Source organism: Nerophis lumbriciformis, linkage group LG06, assembly GCF_033978685.3.
Source record: "Nerophis lumbriciformis linkage group LG06, RoL_Nlum_v2.1, whole genome shotgun sequence".
Classification (NCBI taxonomy): Eukaryota; Metazoa; Chordata; class Actinopteri; order Syngnathiformes; family Syngnathidae; genus Nerophis; species Nerophis lumbriciformis.
In genome coordinates, this window is record NC_084553.2 from 7,762,165 (window position 1) to 7,784,240 (window position 22,076).

Below are 22,076 nucleotides of genomic sequence, written 5' to 3' on the forward strand. Positions count from 1 at the left end.
GAATTGAATCAAATTGAATAATGTGATTCAAAGATTCACAGCCCTACCAAATAATAGTTAGCGAGAATCGGTTTTAATCAAAAATCTTGTTTGAATTGAGAATCGATTCTGAATCGATTCGTTACCCCGAAGAATTTAATCACGTGGTTCCCAAAGATTCGAAGCCCTACCAAATTATAGATAGCAATAATCGGTTTGAATCAAGAATCGGTTTGAAACGAGAATCGATTCTGAATCGACTCGTTGCCTCCTAGAATCATATCGAATTGAATCATGTGATTCAAAGATTCACAGCCCTACCAAATAATAGTTCGCGAGAATCGGTTTGAATCAAAAATCTGTTTGAATTGAGAATCGATTCTGAATCGAGTCATTACCACCAAAGAATCAAATCAAATCATGTGGTGGCCAAAGATTCACAGCCCGACCAAATAATACTTAGCTAAAATTGGTTTGAATCAGGAATCGATTCTGAATCTAACCCTTATCAACAAGAATTGAATCGAATTGAATCATGTGATTCAAAGATTCACAGCCCTACCAAATATTACTTATCTGAAATCGGTTTGAATCAAAAATCGGTTCTGAATCTAATCGTTATCACCAAGAATTGAATCGAATTGAATCGTGTGATTCAAAGATTCACAGCCCTACCAAATAATAGTTCGCGAGAATCGGTTTGAATCAAGAATCTGTTTGAATTGAGAATCGATTCTGAATCGAGTCATTACCACCAAAGAATCGAATCAAATCATGTGGTGGCCAAAGATTCACAGCTCGACCAAATAATACTTAGATAAAATTGGTTTGAATCAAGAATCGATTCTGAATCTAACCCTTATCAACAAGAATTGAATCGAATTGAATCATGTGATTCAAAGATTCACAGGGAGCGAGAATCGGTTTGAATCGAGAATGTGTTTGTATGGAGAATCGAATCTGAATCGAGTCATTACCCCCAAAGAATCAAATCAAATCATGTGGCGCCCAAAGATTCACAGCCCGACTGTAATACACAAGTCAATTGTTCTACTCTGAGAAGAGACAGGATAAGTTAAGAAAAAGGAGTATTGCTACTCCCTGCATTCCGAGCTCAAGGTAGTCCACAGTGTACCCTCGGTCATGAGATGCAAAGAATCAAATCAAATCATGTGGTGCCCAAAGATTCACAGCCCGACTAAATGATACCTAGCTAAAATTGGTTTGAAACGAGAATCGAATCGGAATCGAATCGTTTTCTGGCATAGATTCCCACCTCTAGTAAATATTCACCACAAGATATGAATTAAGTTCTGCTTCGTGACGTATTTGAACGTAACACCGCTCAGCGTGTTCGCCATAAAGTCGTCCATCACCTCCTTCCCGCCGTGCGCGACACAAAAATTTGACTTTTCAGGCGGCGCAGACAAAACTTTCAAAGCGCCAGACGACCCGAGCGGTAAAACAATTACGCCGACTTAGCGAAAAGAGCGCGGCCGGTTGTTTCTGTTTAGAGTTGGCGCTCGGCGCCAGCTGGGCCGCCTCGCTCTTGGCGGCGCCGACTCCCTCCGAACGCCACGGCGAGAGCCAGCCAACGGAGGAGCGACGCGAGCGAGTCAACAGAAGCCAGCCTGGCCGAGGCGTCTTTTGTTGGATGGAAGTCTGCCAAAGTGCTAACAAAAAGTTGGATGGAAGCGTGCCAAAGTGCTAACAAAGCACGCAGGAAAATACTCACTTAAGGTCTATTTCTTTGGCTTTCTCCTTTTCTTGAAAAGTGTGATAACTAAGGCTGATATCGATACAATCGCATAAAGTGTTAGCGTGCTAATATTAGCATGTTAAGTTAGCACGCTGACATTGGAACAGCATGCATGCAATATGACTCCAAGTAACAATATACATCATTTGTTAAGTGTATACCAACAAAGTTAGCAAATACATTAGCGTAAAGTTTTAGCATGCTAATATAAGTATGTTAAGTTAGCATGCTAATATAAGTATGTTAAGTTAGCATGTTAACGTGGGAACAGCATGCATGCAATATGGCTCCAAATAACAAAATACATAATTTGTTAAGTGTATACCAACAAAATTAGCTAATACACAAGCGTAAAGTTTTAGCATGCTAATATTAGCATGTTAAGTTAGCACGCTGACATGGGAACAGCATGCATGCGATATGGCTGCAAGTAACAAAATACGTCATTTGTTAAGTGTATACCAAAAAAGTTAGCTAATACACTAGCGTAAAGTTTTAGCATGCTAATATAAGTATGTTAAGTTAGCATGCTAATATAAGTATGTTAAGTTAGCATGCTAACGTGGGAACAGCATGCATGCAATATGGCTCCAAATAACAATATACATAATTTGTTAAGTGTATACCAACAAAATTAGCTAATATACTAGCGTTAAGTTTTAGCATGCTAATATTAGCATGTTAAGTTAGCACGCTGACATGGGAACAGCATGCATGCGCTATGGCTCCAAGTAACAAAATACATAATTTGTTAAGTGTATACCAACAAAAATAGCTAATACACTAGCGTAAAGTATTAGCATGTTAAGTTAGCATGCTAACATGGGAACAGCATGCATGCGATATGGCTCCAAGTAACAATATAAAATAATTTGTTGTTAAGTGTATACCAACAAAATTAGCTAATACACTAGCGTAGTTTTAGCATGCTAATATAAGTATGTTAAGTTAGCATGCTAATATAAGTATGTTAAGTTAGCATGCTAACATGGGAACAGCATGCATGCAATATGGCTCCAAGTAACATTATAAATAATTTGCTGTTAAGTGTATACCAACAAAATTAGCTAATACACTAGCGTAAAGTTTTAGCATGCTAATATTAGCATGTTAAGTTAGCACGCTGACATGCATGCATGCGATATGGCTCCAAGTAACAAAATACATAACTTGTTAAGTGTATACCAACAAAATTAGCTAATACACTAGCGTAAAGTTTTAGCATGCTAATATAAGTATGTTAAGTTAGCATGCTAATATAAGTATGTTAAGTTAGCATGCTAACGTGGGAACAGCATGCATGCAATATGGCTCCAAATAACAATATACATAATTTGTTAAGTGTATACCAACAAAATTAGCTAATATACTAGCGTAAAGTTTTAGCATGCAAATATTAGCATGTTAAGTTAGCACGCTGACATGGGAACAGCATGCATGCGATATGGCTCCAAGTAACAAAATACATAATTTGTTAAGTGTATACCAACAAAATTAGCTAATACACTAGCGTAAAGTATTAGCATGTTACGTTAGCACGCTAACATGGGAACGGCATGCATGCGATATGGCTCCAAGTAACAATATACATAATTTGTTGTTAAGTGTATACCGACAAAATTAGCTAATACACTAGCGTAGTTTTAGCATGCTAATATAAGTATGTTAAGTTAGCATGCTAATATAAGTATGTTAAGTTAGCATGCTAACATGGGAACAGCATGCATGCAATATGGCTCCAAGTAACATTATAAATAATTTGCTGTTAAGTGTATACCAACAAAATTAGCTAATACACTAGCGTAAAGTTTTAGCATGCTAATATTAGCATGTTAAGTTAGCACGCTGACATGCATGCATGCGATATGGCTCCAAGTAACAAAATACATAACTTGTTAAGTGTATACCAACAAAATTAGCTAATACACTAGCGTAAAGTTTTAGCATGCTAATATAAGTATGTTAAGTTAGCATGCTAATATAAGTATGTTAAGTTAGCATGCTAACGTGGGAACAGCATGCATGCAATATGGCTCCAAATAACAATATACATAATTTGTTAAGTGTATACCAACAAAATTAGCTAATATACTAGCGTAAAGTTTTAGCATGCTAATATTAGCATGTTAAGTTAGCACGCTGACATGGGAACAGCATGCATGCGATATGGCTCCAAGTAACAAAATACATAATTTGTTAAGTGTATACCAACAAAATTAGCTAATACACTAGCATAAAGTGTTAGCATGTTACGTTAGCACGCTAGCATGGGAACAGCATGCATGCAATATGGCTCGGAGTAACAAAATACATATTTGGGAAGTGTATACCAACAAAAATAGCTAATATACTAGCATAACATTTTAGTATGCTAATATAAGTATGTTAAGTTAGCATGCTAACGTGGGAACAGCATGCATGCAATATGGCTCCAAGTAACAATATAAATAATTTGTTGTTAAGTGTATACCAACAAAATTAGCTAATACACTAGCGTAAAGTTTTAGCATGCTAATATAAGTATGTTAAGTTAGCATGCTAATATAAGTATGTTAAGTTAGCATGCTAACATGGGAACAGCATGAATGCAATATGGCTCCAAGAAACAATATAAATAATTTGTTGTTAAGTGTATACCAACAAAATTAGCTAATACACTAGCGTTGTATACCAACAAAATTAAAGTAAAGTGTTAGCATGCTAATATTAGCATGTTAAGTTAGCATGTTGATATGGCTCCGAGTAACAATATACATCATTGGGAAGTGCATGCTAACAAAATTAGCTAATACACTAGCGTAAAGTATTAGCATGTTGTTAGCATTTTATGGTTTTACGTTATTAACGTGTAATTAACATGTTGTTAACATGACTAAACCCTAACTATGTCCAAATCTGCCCCAAACGTGGCACAAACAAACATTTTTGTAGCACAAGCGTAGCACAAATGGTTGGGGCAAGTTTGGGGAGATTTTAACATAATTTGGGGGTGGCGGCTAGTTATGATTAATAACAAGTTAATTACACATTAATAACATAAAACCATAACATTTTAATAACCTAAAAACTGTAATAGACCAAAAAAATAATTCAGCACAAAATGGGTGATTTAGACAAAAGTTTGGGGAGATTTTGACATAGTTGGGGGCGGCTATTTATGATTAATAACACATTAATTACACGTTAATAACATAACAATAAAATGTTAATAACCTAGTAACTGTAATAGACCAAAAAAACAGCACACACAAATGTGTGATTTAGACAAAGTTTGGGGAGATTGTGACATAGTTTGGGGGTTAGCATATTTTAATATGTGCCGTCACGTTTTTTTAAACGTTGTTTTGTTGTTATTAACATAAATAACATAAAAATAATAATAAAACATTAACTTAAAAACAAACATTTTTGTGGCACAAACAAACATTTTTGTGGCACAAGCGTAGCACAAATGGTGGGGCAAGTTTGGGGAGATTTTAATATAGTTTGGGGGGGGGGGCTAATTATGATTAATAACAAGTTAATTACACATTAATAACATAAAACTATAACATATTAATAACCTAAAAACTGTAATAGACCAAAAAAAATCAGCACAAACAAATGGGTGATTTAGACAAAGTTTGGGGAGATTTTGACAAAGTTGGGTTGGGGGGGTTAGTTATGATTAATAACACATTAATTACACGTTAATAACATAACAATAAAATGTTAATAACCTAGTAACTGTAATAGACCAAAAAATCAGCACAAACAAATGTGTGATTTAGACAAAGTTTGGAGAGATTGTGACATAGTTTGGGGGTGGGGAGGGGGCTAGTTATGATTAATAACCAGTTGATTACACATTAATAACATAAAACTATAATATGTTAATAACCTAAAAACTGTAATAGACCAAAAAAAAATCTGCACAAACAAATGGGTAATTTAGACAAAAAGTTTGGGGAGATTTTGACATAGTTGGGTTGGGGGGGTTAGTTATGATTAATAACACATTAATTACACATTAATAACATAAAACCATAAAATGTTAATAACTTTAAAACTGTAATAGACCACAAAAAAAAATCAGCACAAACAAATGTGTGATTTAGACAAAGTTTGGAGAGATTGTGACATAGTTTGGGGGTGGGGAGGGGGCTAGTTATGATTAATAACCAGTTGATTACACATTAATAACATAAAACTATAATATGTTAATAACCTAAAAACTGTAATAGACCAAAAAAAAATCTGCACAAACAAATGGGTAATTTAGACAAAAAGTTTGGGGAGATTTTGACATAGTTGGGTTGGGGGGGTTAGTTATGATTAATAACACATTAATTACACATTAATAACATAAAACCATAAAATGTTAATAACTTTAAAACTGTAATAGACCACAAAAAAAAATCAGCACAAACAAATGGGTGATTTAGACAAACGTTTGGGGAGATTTTGACATAGTTGGGTTGGGGGGGGGGTTAGTTATGATTAATAACACATTAATTACACATTAATAACATAAAACCATAAAATGTTAATAGCTTTAAAACTGTAACAGACCAAAAAAAAAAATCTGCACAAACAAATGTGTGATTTAGACAAAGTTTGGGGAGATTTTGACATAGTTGGGAGGGGGGGTTAGTTATGATTAATAACACATTAATTACACGTTAATAACATAACAATAAAATGTTAATAACCTAGTAACTGTAATAGACCAAAAAACCAGCACAAACAAATGTGTGATTTAGACAAAGTTTGGGGAGATTGTGACATAGTTTGGGGGTGGGGGGGGGGGGGCTAGTTATGATTAATAACCAGTTGATTACCCATTAATAACATAAAACTATAAAATGTTAATAACCTAAAAACTGTAATAGACCAAAAAAACAGCACAAACAAATGGGTGATTTAGACAAAGTTTGGGGAGATTGTGACATAGTTTTGGGGTTAGTTATGATTAATAACAAGTTAATTACACGTTAATAACATAAAACCATAAAATGTTAATAACTTTAAAACTGTAATAGACCACAAAAAAAATCTGCACAAACAAATGGGTGATTTAGACAAAGTTTGGGGAGATTTTGACATAGTTGGGTTGGGGGGTGTTAGTTATGATTAATAACACATTAATTACACATTAATAACATAAAACCATAAAATGTTAATAACCTAAAAACTGTAATAGACCAACAAAAAAAATCTGCACAAACAAATGGGTGATTTAGACAAAGTTTGGGGAGATTTTGACATAGTTGTGTTGGAGTGGGTTAGTTATGATTAATAACACATTAATTACACATTAATAACATAAAACCATAAAATGTTAATAACCTAAAAACTGTAATAGACCAAAAAAAAAAATCTGCACAAACAAATGTGTGATTTAGACAAAGTTTGGGGAGATTTTGACATAGTTGGGGCGGCTAGTTATGATTACTAACAAGTTAATTACACATTAATAACTTAACACAATAAAATGTTAATAACCTAAAAACTGTAATAGACCAAAAAAAAACAGCACAAACAAATGTGTGATTTAGACAAAGTTTGGGGAGATTGTGACATAGTTTTGGGGTTAGTTATGATTAATAATAAGTTAATTACACATTAATAACATAAAACCATAAAATGTTAATAACCTAAAAACTGTAATAGACCACAAAAAAAAAATCAGCACAAACAAATGGGTAATTTAGACAAAAGTTTGGGGAGATTTTGACATAGTTGGGTTGGGGGGGGGGTTTGTTATGATTAATAACACATTAATTACACATTAATAACATAAAACCATAAAATGTTAATAACTTTAAAACTGTAACAGACCAAAAAAAAATCTGCACAAACAAATGGGTGATTTAGACAAATTTTGGGGAGATTTTGACATAGTTGGGGCAGCTAGTTATGATTACTAACAAGTTAAATACACGTTAATAACTTAACACAATAAAATGTTAATAACCTAAAAACTGTAATAGACCAAAAAAACAGCACAAACAAATGGGGGATTTAGACAAAGTTTGGGGAGATTGTGACATAGTTTTGGGGTTAGTTATGATTAATAACAAGTTAATTACACATTAATAACATAAAACCATAAAATGTTAACCTAAAAACTGTAATAGACCACAAAAAAAAATCAGCACAAACAAATGGGTGATTTAGACAAAAGTTTGGGGAGATTTTGACATAGTTGGGGGCGGCTATTTATGATTAATAACACATTAATTACACATTAATAACATAAAACCATAAAATGTTAACAACCTAAAACCTGTAATAGACCACAAAAAAAATCAGCACAAACAAATGTGTGATTTAGACAAAGTTTGGGGAGATTTTGAAATAGTTGGGAGGGGGGGTTAGTTATGGTTAATAACACTTTAATTACACATTAATAACATAAAAACATAAAATGTTAATCACTTAAAAACTATAATAGTTCGGGGGTGGAGGGGCTTCACACAGGTTCTCTTTACTGAGAACTTTATTTTTCGTTTATGAAATATAAAATTAAAATACCGTTTTCTTTTTTTATTCAGCTATTGCTTCTTAACACCAAAAAAAGAAAAAAAGGCTGTTTTCCATTATCTTTTTTTTTTTGTATTTTAAAACGAAATTCAAATAAACCATTTTTTTTTCTACAGATCCCAAAAGCAGTGAAGTTGTCACGTTGTGTAAATGGTAAATAAAAACACAATACAATGATTTGTTAATCCTTTTCAACTTATATTCAATTAAAAAGACTGCAAAGACAAGATATTTCATGTTCACAACGTGACAACTTCACTGATTTTGGGGTTTTGTTTTTCCGTGTATGAAAAGAAGGTTCAAATACGACCCAGAGCGAGCTTTATTTTGTTGTTTTTGCTGACTCGTGTGGGTTTTTTTTGGAGTGTCACTTTTCCAAACTCCTCCCCGATTCCCGTTATTAAAAACAGTTTCATTCTGTAAAGCGAAAGTAAAACCATTTCAAAGGAGTTAGGACGTCAAGCTGGCTTTCAGCTCCTGCAGGATCTCGGCGCCGCTGCTCCAGGAGACCACCCGGGCGTCCGTGTCCTGCTTGGCCAGCAGCTTATCCAGCGTGTAGCCCTTCCTGGGCATCACCACGTCGCCGCGGCGCAGGCAGGAAGTGGGGCAGAGGTCGTTGCCGCCGTCGCCCACGTAGAAGACGCGGCGGTACTGGGCGCGCTCGGCCAGGTAGACCTCCAGGACCCTCCTCTTGCACAGGTTGACGGGGCAGCGGGCGCAGTCGTGGGCGTGGTGGCAGCGCAGCTCCACCCGCCCCCGCTCGTTGACGCTGGCGGGGTTGGTGAACACCTGGTCCACCGCCGCCACCAGGCCCGCCGCCCGCAGGATCCAGTCGATGAAGAGCGTGTTGGCGTCGGAGATGACGATGCAGTCCACCCACCTTTTGTGCTCCGCTATGAACGTCAGCAGCTCGCTCATCCCCGGCGTGAAGGGGATGTCCTCCATCACGCTGCGGATCTTGTCCGCGCTCACTTCCTGCTCCCCTGAAGCCACACAGCGTCCGTTTGTTTACTAAACGATATGGGTGGCGCCCCCTGTGGGTGTGCTCAAAACGCCGCTCGATGACGTGTCTTTTGACGTTGGTCAAGGTTGTCCAAAGTGCGGCCATTTGTGGCCAATAGCAAATTTCTTAGCGGCACAATCGTTAGCATTCTGATATTAGCATGCTAGCTCTTTTTGCAAAAATTTTTGGTACCTACGCATGCTAACGTTAGCATCCTAGCATTTTAAACACATTTTTTTCAGATACTACTGCTAATTTTGCAGGTACATACCTCAGCGTCAAATATTTAGTTAATTTAGTTCGTTTTTAGTCGGCTCTCTTGGTTGCTTTGTTGGGTCTGCTCTAATTTTGTAGGTAATATTTTGGTACTTGATGAATGCTAACGTTCACATCCTAGTTAGCATTTTAAAGCGTCAAATATTTAGTTAAATTAGTTAGTTTTTACCTAATTTTGTAGGAAATATTTTGGTACTTGATGCATGCTAACGTTAGCAGCCTAGCATTTTAAACAATTTTTTTTCAGATACTACTGCTAATTTTGCAGGTACATACCTCAGCGTCAAATATTTTGTTAATTTAGTTCGTTTTTAGTCGGCTCTCTTGGTTGCTTTGTTGGGTCTGCTCTAATTTTGTAGGTAATATTTTGGTACTTGATGAATGCTAACGTTCACATCCTAGTTAGCATTTTAAAGCGTCAAATATTTAGTTCATTTAGTTAGTTTTTAGTCGGCTCTCTTGGTTGCTTTGTTGGGTCTGCTCTAATTTTGGAGGTAATATTTTGGTACTTGCTGCATGCTAACGTTCACATCCTAGTTAGCATTTTTCAGATTCTACGGCTAATTTTGCAGGTACATACCTCAGCGTCAAATATTTAGTTAATTTAGTTAGTTTTTTAGCTAATTTTGTAGGTAATATTTTGGTACTTGATGCATGCTAACATTAGCATCCTATCATTTTAAACACATTTTTTCAGATACTACTGCTAATTTTGCAGGTACATACCTCAGCGTCAAATATTTAGTTAATTTAGTTAGTTTTTAGCTAATTTTGTACGTAATATTTTGGTACTTGATGCATGCTAATGTTAGTATCCTAGCATTTTAAACACATTTTTACAGATACTACTGCTAATTTTGCTGGTACATACCTCAGCGTCAAATATTTAGTTAATTTAGTTAGTTTTGAGCTAATTTTGTAGGTATTATTTTGGTACTTGATGCATGCTAATGTTAGCATCCTAGCATTTTAAACAAATTTTTTCAGATACTACTGCTAATTTTGCAGGTACATACCTCAGCGTCAAATATTTAGTTAGTTTTTAGCTAATTTTGTAAGGAAAATTTTGGTACTTGATGCATGATAACGTTCACATCCTAGTTAGCATTTTAAACACATATTCAGATACTACGGCTAATTTTGCAGGTACATACCTCAGCGTCAAATATTTAGTTAATTTAGTTAGTTTTTAGCTAATTTTGTAGGTAATATTTTGGTACTTGATGCATGTTAACATTAGCATCCTAGCATTTTAAACACATTTTTCAGATACTACTGCTAATTTTGCAGGTACGTACCTCAGCATCAAATATTTAGTTAATTTAGTTAGTTTTTAGAAGAAGAAAAAATTCAGATACTACTGCTAATTTTGCAGGTACATACCTGAGCGTCAAATATTTAGTTATTTAGTTAGTTTTTTAGCTAATTTTGTAGGTAAAATTTTGGTACTTTATACATGCTAACGTTCACATCCTAGTTAGCATTTTAAACACATTTTCAGATACTACTGCTAATTTTGCAGGTACATACCTCAGCGTCAAATATTTAGTTAATTTAGTTCGTTTTTACCTAATTTTGTAGGCAATATTTTGGTACTTGATGCATGCTATTGTTAGCATCCTAGCATTTTAAACAATTTTTTTCAGATACTACTGCTAATTGTGCAGGTACATACCTCAGCGTCAAATATTTAGTTATTTAGTTAGTTTTTAGCTAATTTTGTAGGTAAAATTTTGGTACTTGATGCATGCTAACGTTCACATCCTAGTTAGCATTTTAAACAATTTTTTTCAGTACTACCGGTACTGCTAATTGTGCAGGTACATACCTCAGCGTCAAATATTTAGTTATTTAGTTAGTTTTTAGCTCATTTTGTAGGTAATATTTTGGTACTTGATGCATGCTAATGTTCACATCCTAGTTAGCATTTTACACAAATTTTTTAGCAGCACAATCGTTAGCATTCTAATATTAGCATGCTAGCTCTTTTGCTAATTCTTTGGTTCCCAAGCATGCTAACGTTAGCATCCTAGCATTTTAAACACACTTTTTCAGATACTGTTAATTTTGCAGGTACATATCTCAGCGTCAAATATTTAGTTCATTTAGTTCGTTTTTAGTCGGCTCTCTGGGTTGCTTTGTTGGGTCTGCTCTAATTTTGTCGGTAATATTTTGGTACTTGATGCATGCTAACGTTCACATCCTAGTTAGCATTTTAAAGCGTCAAATATTTAGTTAAATTAGTTAGTTTTTACCTAATTTTGTAGGTAATATTTTGGTACTTGATGCATGCTAACGTTAGCAGCCTAGCATTTTAAACAATTTTTTTTCAGATACTACTGCTAATTTTGCAGGTACATACCTCAGCGTCAAATATTTAGTTAATTTAGTTTGTTTTTAGTCGGCTCTCTTGGTTGCTTTGTTGGGTCTGCTCTAATTTTGTAGGTAATATTTTGGTACTTGATGCATGCTAACGTTCACATCCTAGTTAGCATTTTAAAGCGTCAAATATTTAGTTAATTTAGTTAGTTTTTACCTAATTTTGTAGGTCATATTTTGGAACTTGATGCATGCTAACGTTAGCATCCTAGCATTTTAAACACATTTTTTCCAGATACTACTGCTAATTTTGCAGGTACATACCTCAGTGTCAAATATTTTGTTAATTTAGTTCGTTTTTAGTCGGCTCTCTTGGTTGCTTTGTTGGGTCTGCTCTAATTTTGTAGGTAATATTTTGGTACTTGATGAATGCTAACGTTCACATCCTAGTTAGCATTTTAAAGCGTCAAATATTTAGTTAATTTAGTTAGTTTTTACCTAATTTTGTAGGTAATATTTTGGTACTTGATGCATGCTAACGTTAGCAGCCTAGCATTTTAAACACATTTTTTTCAGATACTACTGCTAATTTTGCAGGTACATACCTCAGCGTCAAATATTTTGTTAATTTAGTTCGTTTTTAGTCGGCTCTCTTGGTTGCTTTGTTGGGTCTGCTCTAATTTTGTAGGTAATATTTTGGTACTTGATGAATGCTAACGTTCACATCCTAGTTAGCATTTTAAAGCGTCAAATATTTAGTTAAATTAGTTAGTTTTTACCTAATTTTGTAGGAAATATTTTGGTACTTGATGCATGCTAACGTTAGCAGCCTAGCATTTTAAACAATTTTTTTTCAGATACTACTGCTAATTTTGCAGGTACATACCTCAGCGTCAAATATTTTGTTAATTTAGTTCGTTTTTAGTCGGCTTTCTTGGTTGCTTTGTTGGGTCTGCTCTAATTTTGTAGGTAATATTTTGGTACTTGATGCATGCTAACGTTCACATCCTAGTTAGCATTTTAAAGCGTCAAATATTTAGTTAATTTAGTTTGTTTTTAGTCGGCTCTCTTGGTTGCTTTGTTGGGTCTGCTCTAATTTTGTAGGTAATATTTTGGTACTTGATCAATGCTAACGTTCACATCCTAGTTAGCATTTTAAAGCGTCAAATATTTAGTTAAATTAGTTTTTACCTAATTTTGTAGGTAATATTTTGGTACTTGATGCATGCTAACGTTAGCAGCCTAGCATTTTAAACAAAAAATTTTCAGATACTACTGCTAATTTTGCAGGTACATACCTCAGCGTCAAATATTTTGTTAATTTAGTTCGTTTTTAGTCGGCTCTCTTGGTTGCTTTGTTGGGTCTGCTCTAATTTTGTAGGTAATATTTTGGTACTTGATGCATGCTAACGTTCACATCCTAGTTAGCATTTTAAAGCGCCAAATATTTAGTTAGTTTTTACCTAATTTGTAGGTAATATTTTGGTACTTGATGCATGCTAACGTTAGCATCCTGGCATTTTAAACACATTTTTTCAGATACTACTGCTAATTTTGCAGTTACTCAGCGTCGAATATTTAGTTAATTTAGTGAGTTTTTAGCTAATTTTGTAGGTAGAAATTTGGTACTTGATGCATGCTAACGTTCACTTCCGAGTTAGCATTTTAAACACATTTTCAGATACTACTGCTAATTTTGCAGGTACATACCTGAGCGTCAAATATTTAGTTAATTTAGTCAGTTTTTAGCTAATTTTGTAGGTAATATTTTGGTACTTTATGCATGCTAACGTTCACATCCTAGTTATCATTTTAAAAACATTTTCAGATACTACTGCTAATTTTGCAGGTACATACCTCAGCGTCAAATATTTAGTTAATTTAGTTAGTTTTTAGCTAATTTTGTAGGCAATATTTTGGTACTTGATGCATGCTAATGTTCACATCCTAGTTAGCATTTTACACAAATTTTTTAGCAGCACAATCGTTAGCATTCTAATATTAGCATGCTAGCTCTTTTGCTAATTCTTTGGTTCCCAAGCATGCTAACGTTAGCATCCTAGCATTTTAAACACACTTTTTCAGATACTGTTAATTTTGCAGGTACATACCTCAGCGTCAAATATTTTGTTAATTTAGTTCGTTTTTAGTCGGCTCTCTTGGTTGCTTTGTTGGGTCTGCTCTAATTTTGTAGGTAATAGTTTGGTACTTAATGCATGCTAACGTTCACATCCTAGTTAGCATTTTAAAGCGTCAAATATTTAGTTAATTTAGTTAGTTTTTACCTAATTTTGTAGGTAATTTTTTGGTACTTGATGCATGCTAACGTTAGCATCCTAGCATGTTAAACACATTTTTTCCAGATACTACTGCTAATTTTGCAGGTACATACCTCAGCGTCAAATATTTTGTTAATTTAGTTCGTTTTTAATCGGCTCTCTTGGTTGCTTTGCGTTTTGTAGGTAATATTTTGGTACTTTATGCATGCTAACGTTCACATCCTAGTTAGCATTTTAAACACATTTTCAGATACTACGGCTAATTTTGCAGGTACATACCTCAGCGTCAAATATTTAGTTAATTTAGTTAGTTTTACCTAATTTTGTTGGTAATATTTTTGGTACTTGATGCATGCTAACGCTAGCATTCTAGCATGTTAAACACATTTTTTCCGATACTACTGCTAATTTTGCAGGTACTCATCGTCGAATATTTAGTTAATTTAGTGAGTTTTTAGCTAATTATGTAGGTAGAATTTTGGTACTTGATGCATGCTAACGTTCACTTCCGAGTTAGCATTTTAAACACATTTTTCAGATTCTACGGCTAATTTTGCAGGTACATACCTGAGCGTCAAATATTTAGTTAATTTAGTCAGTTTTTAGCTAATTTTGTAGGTAATATTTTGGTACTTTATGCATGCTAACGTTCACATCCTAGTTATCATTTTAAAAACATTTTCAGATACTACTGCTAATTTTGCAGGTACATACCTCAGCGTCAAATATTTAGTTAATTTAGTTAGTTTTTAGCTAATTTTGTAGGCAATATTTTGGTACTTGATGCATGCTAATGTTCACATCCTAGTTAGCATTTTACACAAATTTTTTAGCAGCACAATCGTTAGCATTCTAATATTAGCATGCTAGCTCTTTTGCTAATTCTTTGGTTCCCAAGCATGCTAACGTTAGCATCCTAGCATTTTAAACACACTTTTTCAGATACTGTTAATTTTGCAGGTACATACCTCAGCGTCAAATATTTAGTTCATTTAGTTCGTTTTTAGTCGGCTCTCTGGGTTGCTTTGTTGGGTCTGCTCTAATTTTGTCGGTAATATTTTGGTACTTGATGCATGCTAACGTTCACATCCTAGTTATAGCATTTTAAAGCGTCAAATGTTTAGTTAATTTAGTTAGTTTTTACCTAATTTTGTAGGTAATATTTTGGTACTTGATGCATGCTAACGTTAGCATCCTAACATATTTAACAAATTTTTTTCAGATACTACTGCTAATTTTGCAGGTACATACCTCAGTGTCAAATATTTTGTTAATTTAGTTCGTTTTTAGTCGGCTCTCTTGGTTGCTTTGTTGGGTCTGCTCTAATTTTGTAGGTAATATTTTGGTACTTGATGCATGCTAACGTTCACATCCTAGTTAGCATTTTAAAGCGTCAAATATTTAGTTAATTTAGTTAGTTTTTACCTAATTTTGTAGGTAATATTTTGGTACTTGATGCATGCTAACGTTAGCATCCTAGCATTTTAAACACATTTTTTTCAGATACTACTGCTAATTTTGCAGGTACATACCTCAGCATCAAATATTCAGTTAATTTAGTGAGTTTTTAGTCGGCTCTCTTGGTTGCTTTGTTGGGCCTGCTCTAATTTTGTAGGTGATATTTTGGTACTTGATGCATGCTAACGTTCACATCCTAGTTAGCATTTTAAAGCGTCAAATATTTAGTTATATTAGTTAGTTTTTACCTAATTTTGTAGGTAATATTTTGGTACTTGATGCATGCTAACGTTAGCAGCCTAGCATTTTAAACACATTTTTTTCAGATACTACTGCTAATTTTTCAGGTACATACCTCAGTGTCAAATATTTTGTTAATTTAGTTCGTTTTTAGTCGGCTGTCTTGGTTGCTTTGTTGGGTCTGCTCTAATTTTGTAGGTAATAGTTTTTGGTACTTGATGCATGCTAACGTTCACATCCTAGTTAGCATTTTAAAGCGTCAAATATTTAGTTAGCTTTTACCTAATTTGTAGGTAATATTTTGGTACTTGACGCATGCTAACGTTAGCATCCTGGCATTTTAAACACATTTTTTTCAGATACTACTGCTAATTTTGCAGGTACTCAGCGTCGAATATTTAGTTAATTTAGTGAGTTTTTAGCCTATTTCGTAGGTAGAATTTTGGTACTTTATGCATGCTAACGTTCACATCCTAGTTAGCATTTTAAACACATTTTCAGATACTAGTGCTAATTTTGCAGGTACATACCTCAGCGTCAAATATTTAGTTAATTTAGTTAGTTTTTAGCTAATTTTGTAGGCAATATTTTGGTACTTGATGCATGCTAATGTTAGCATCCTAGCATTTTAAACAATTTTTTTCAGATACTACTGCTAATTTTGCAGGTACATATCTCAGCGTCAAATATTTAGTTATTTAGTTAGTTTTTAGCTAATTTTGTAGGTAAAATTTTGGTACTTGATGCATGCTAACGTTCACATCCTAGTTAGCATTTTAAACACATTTTCAGATACTACGGCTAATTTTGCAGGTACATACCTCAGCGTCAAATATTTAGTTAATTTAGTTAGTTTTGAGCTCATTTTGTAGGTAATATTTTGGTACTTGATGCATGCTAACGTTAGCATCCTATCATTTTAAACACATTTTTTCAGATACTACTGCTAATTTTGCAGGTACATACCTCAATGTCAAATATTTAGTTAATTTAGTTAGATTTTAGCTAATTTTGTAGGCAATATTTTGGTACTTGATGCATGCTAACGTTAGCATCCTAGCATTTTAAACACATTTTTTTCAAATGCTACTGCTAATTTTGTAGGTACATACCTCAGCGTCAAGTATTTTGTTAATTTAGTTCGTTTTTAGATAATTTTGTAGGTAATATTTTGGTTAGTTAGCATTTTAAACACATTTTTCAGATACACACCTCAGAATATTATATGTTGGTGTTGGATGTGTGTTACGGCTAACATTTTAGCATGTTAGCGTTTCTGCCAATTTTGGAGGTATGTCTGAGTGTCAATATTTTGTTACTTGACAAATGATACCTGTTAGTATGCTAACGTTAGTAGGTTTGATTTTTTTTAGCTAATTTGGTAGGTATAAACGTCAGTCATATTTTGGTACTTGATACATGCTAATTGTTAAATTGTTAATTTAGTTTGTTTTTAGTCGGCTCTCTTGGTTGCTTTGTTGGGTCTGCTCTAATTTTGTAGGTAATATTTTGGTACTTGATGCATGCTAACGTTCACATCCTAGTTAGCATTTTAAAGCGTCAAATATTTAGTTAATTTAGTTAGTTTTTACCTAATTTTGTAGGTAATATTTTGGTACTTGATGCATGCTAACGTTAGCATCCTAGCATTTTAAACACATTTTTTTCAGATACTACTGCTAATTTTGCAGGTACATACCTCAGCATCAAATATTCAGTTAATTTAGTGAGTTTTTAGTCGGCTCTCTTGGTTGCTTTGTTGGGCCTGCTCTAATTTTGTAGGTGATATTTTGGTACTTGATGCATGCTAACGTTCACATCCTAGTTAGCATTTTAAAGCGTCAAATATTTAGTTAATTTAGTTAGTTTTTACCTAATTTTGTAGGTAATATTTTGGTACTTGATGCATGCTAACGTTCACATCCTAGTTAGCATTTTAAACACATTTTTCAGATTCTACTGCTAATTTTGCAGTTACATACCTCAGCGTCAAATACTTAGTTTATTTAGTTAGTTTTTAGCTCATTTTGTAGGTAATATTTTGGTACTTGATGCATGCTAACGTTCACATCCTAGTTAGCATTTTAAAGCGTCAAATATTTAGTTAGTTTTTACCTAATTTGTAGGTAATATTTTGGTACTTGATGCATGCTAACGTTAGCATCCTGGCATTTTAAACACATTTTTTCAGATACTACTGCTAATTTTGCAGTTACTCAGCGTCGAATATTTAGTTAATTTAGTGAGTTTTTAGCTAATTTTGTAAGTAGAATTTTGGTACTTGATGCATGCTAACGTTCACATCCTAGTTAGCATTTTAAACACATTTTTCAGATTCTACTGCTAATTTTGCAGTTACATACCTCAGCGTCAAATATTTAGCTAAATTTAGTTAGTTTTTAGCTAATTTCGTAGGTAATATTTTGGTACTTGAAGCATGCTAACGTTCACATCCTAGTTAGCATTTTACACAAATTTTTTAGCAGCACAATCGTTAGCATTCTAATATTAGCATGCTAGCTCTTTTGCTTATTCTTTGGTATCTACGCATGCTAACGTTAGCATCCTAGCATTTTAAACACATTTTTTCCAGATACTACTGCTAATTTTGCAGGTACATACCTCAGTGTCAAATATTTTGTTAATTTAGTTCGTTTTTAGTCGGCTCTCTTGGTTGCTTTGTTGGGTCTGCTCTAATTTTGTAGGTAATATTTTGGTACTTGATGAATGCTAACGTTCACATCCTAGTTAGCATTTTAAAGCGTCAAATGTTTAGTTAATTTAGTTAGTTTTTACCTAATTTTGTAGGTAATATTTTGGTACTTGATGCATGCTAACGTTAGCATCCTAACATATTTAACACATTTTTTTCAGATACTACTGCTAATTTTGCAGGTACATACCTCAGTGTCAAATATTTTGTTGATTTAGTTCGTTTTTAGTCGGCTCTCTTGGTTGCTTTGTTGGGTCTGCTCTAATTTTGTAGGTAATATTTTGGTACTTGATGCATGCTAACGTTCACATCCTGGTTAGCATTTTAAAGCGTCAAATATTTAGCAAATTTAGTTAGTTTTTACCTAATTTTGTAGGTAATATTTTGGTACTTGATGCATGCTAATGTTAGCATCCTAGCATTTTAAACACAATTTTTCAGATACTACTGTTAATTTTGCAGGTACATACCTCAGCGTCAAATATTTTGTTAATTTAGTTCGTTTTTAGTCGGCTCTCTTGGTTGCTTTGTTGGGTCTGCTCTAATTTTGTAGGTAATATTTTGGTACTTGATGCATGCTAACGTTCACATCCTAGTTAGCATTTTAAAGCGTCAAATATTTAGTTAGTTTTTAACTAATTTGTAGGTAATATTTTGGTACTTGATGCATGCTAACGTTAGCATCCTGGCATTTTAAACACATTTTTTCAGATACTACTGCTAATTTTGCAGGTACTCAGCTTCGAATATTTAGTTAATTTAGTGAGTTTTTAGCTAATTTTGTAGGTAGAATTTTGGTACTTGATGCATGCTAACGTTCACATCCTATTTAGCATTTTAAACACATTTTCAGATACTACGGCTAATTTTGCAGGTACATACCTAAGCGTCAAATATTTAGCAAATTTAGTTAGTTTTTACCTAATTTTGTAGGTAATATTTTGGTACTTGATGCATGCTAATGTTAGCATCCTAGCATTTTAAACACAATTTTTCAGATACTACTGTTAATTTTGCAGGTACATACCTCAGCGTCAAATATTTTGTTAATTTAGTTCGTTTTTAGTCGGCTCTCTTGGTTGCTTTGTTGGGTCTGCTCTAATTTTGTAGGTAATATTTTGGTACTTGATGCATGCTAACGTTCACATCCTAGTTAGCATTTTAAAGCGTCAAATATTTAGTTAATTTAGTTAGTTTTTACCTAATTTTGTAGGTAATATTTTGGTACTTGATGCATGCTAACGTTAGCAGCCTAGCATTTTAAACACATTTTTTTCAGATACTACTGCTAATTTTGCAGGTACATACCTCAGCGTCAAATATTTTGATAATTTAGTTCGTTTTTAGTCGGCTCTCTTGGTTGCTTTGTTGGGTCTGCTCTAATTTTGTAGGTAATATTTTGGTACTTGATGCATGCTAACGTTCACATCCTAGTTAGCATTTTAAAGCGTCAAATATTTAGTTAGTTTTTACCTAATTTGTAGGTAATATTTTGGTACTTGATGCATGCTAACGTTAGCATCCTGGCATTTTAAACACATTTTTTCAGATACTACTGCTAATTTTGCAGGTACTCAGCTTCGAATATTTAGTTAATTTAGTGAGTTTTTAGCTAATTTTGTAGGTAGAATTTTGGTACTTGAAGCATGCTAACGTTCACATCCTATTTAGCATTTTAAACACATTTTCAGATACTACGGCTAATTTTGCAGGTACATACCTAAGCGTCAAATATTTAGTTAATTTAGTTAGTTTTTAGCTAATTTTGTAGGTACATACCTCAGCATCAAATATTTAGTTAATTTAGTTAGTTTTTAGAAAAAAAAAAATTCAGATACTACTGCTAATTTTGCAGGTACATACCTCAGCGTCAAAAATTTAGTTATTTAGTTAGTTTTTAGCTAATTTTGTAGGTAAAATTTTGGTACTTGATGCATGCTAACGTTCACATCCTAGTTAGCATTTTAAACACATTTTCAGATACTACTGCTAATTTTGCAGGTACATACCTCAGCGTCAAATATTTAGTTATTTAGTTAGTTTTTAGCTAATTTTGTAGGTAAAATTTTGGTACTTGATGCATGCTAACGTTCACATCCTAGTTAGCATTTTAAACACATTTTCAGATACTACGGCTAATTTTGCAGGTACATACCTCAGCGTCAAATATTTAGTTAATTTAGTTAGATTTTAGCTAATTTTGTAGGTAATATTTTGGTACTTGATGCATGCTAACGTTCACATCCCAGTTAGCATTTTAAACACATTTTCAGATACTACTGCTAATTTTGCAGGTACATACCTCAGCGTCAAATATTTAGTTATTTAGTTAGTTTTTAGCTAATTTTGTAGGTAAAATTTTGGTACTTGATGCATGCTAACGTTCACATCCTAGTTAGCATTTTAAACACATTTTCAGATACTACGGCTAATTTTGCAGGTACATACCTCAGCGTCAAATATTTAGTTAATTTAGTTAGTTTTTAGCTAATTTTGTAGGCAATATTTTGGTACTTGATGCATGCTAATGTTAGCATCCTAGCATTTTAAACACATTTTTTTCAGATACTACTGCTAATTTTGCAGGTACATACCTCAGCGTCAAATATTTAGTTATTTAGTTAGTTTTTAGCTAATTTTGTAGGTAATATTTTGGTACTTGATGCATGCTAAAATTAGCATCATAGCATTTTAAACAATTTTTTTCAGATATTACTGCTAATTTTGCAGGTACATACCTCAGCGTCGAATATTTAGTTAATTTAGTTTATTTTTAGCTAATTTTGTAGGTAATATTTTGGTACTTGATGCATGCTAATGTTAGCGTCCTAGCATTTTAAACAATTTTTTCAGATACTACTGCTAACTTTGCAGGTACATACCTCAGCGTCGAAAATTAAGTTAATTTAGTTAGTTTTTAGATAATATTGTAGGTAATATTTTGGTTAGTTAGCATTTTAAACACAATTTTCAGATACACACCTCAGAATATTATATGTTGGTGTTGGATGTGTGTTACGGCTAACATTTCAGCATGTTAGTGTTTCTGCCAATTTTGGAGGTATGTCTGAGTGTCAATATTTTGTTACTTGACAAATGATACCTGTTAGTACGCTAACGTTAGTAGGTTAGATTTTTTTAGCTAATTTGGTAGGTATAAACGTCAGAAATATTTTGGTACTTGATGCATGCTAATTGTTAAATTGTTAATTTAGTTCGTTTTTAGCCGGCTCTCTTGGTTGCTTTGTTGGGTCTGCTCTAATTGTGTAGGTAATATTTTGGTACTTGATGCATGCTAACGTTCACATCCTAGTTAGCATTTTAAAGCGTCAAATATTTAGTTAATTTAGTTAGTTTTTACCTAATTTTGTAGGTAATATTTTGGTACTTGATGCATGCTAACGTTAGCAGCCTAGCATTTTAAACACATTTTTTCCAGATACTACTGCTAATTTTGTAGGTACATACCTCAGCGTCAAATATTTTGTTAATTTAGTTCGTTTTTAGTCGGCTTTCTTGGTTGCT

General features: G+C 33.6%; 1 protein-coding gene across 2 annotated transcripts in view; it reads right to left on the reverse strand.

The window, feature by feature from the left end:
* Positions 1 to 8,506: 8,506 nt before the first annotated feature.
* Positions 8,507 to 22,076, reverse strand: part of phospho2 (phosphatase, orphan 2) — a 33,961-nt gene continuing 20,391 nt past the window's right edge. For both annotated transcript variants that reach the window (XM_061963670.1, XM_061963669.1), the window contains exon 4: positions 8,507 to 9,246. In XM_061963670.1, the coding sequence (XP_061819654.1) occupies positions 8,714 to 9,246 (533 nt within the window). In that variant the 3' untranslated portion in view covers positions 8,507 to 8,713. The remainder of the gene's footprint in view (positions 9,247 to 22,076) is intronic.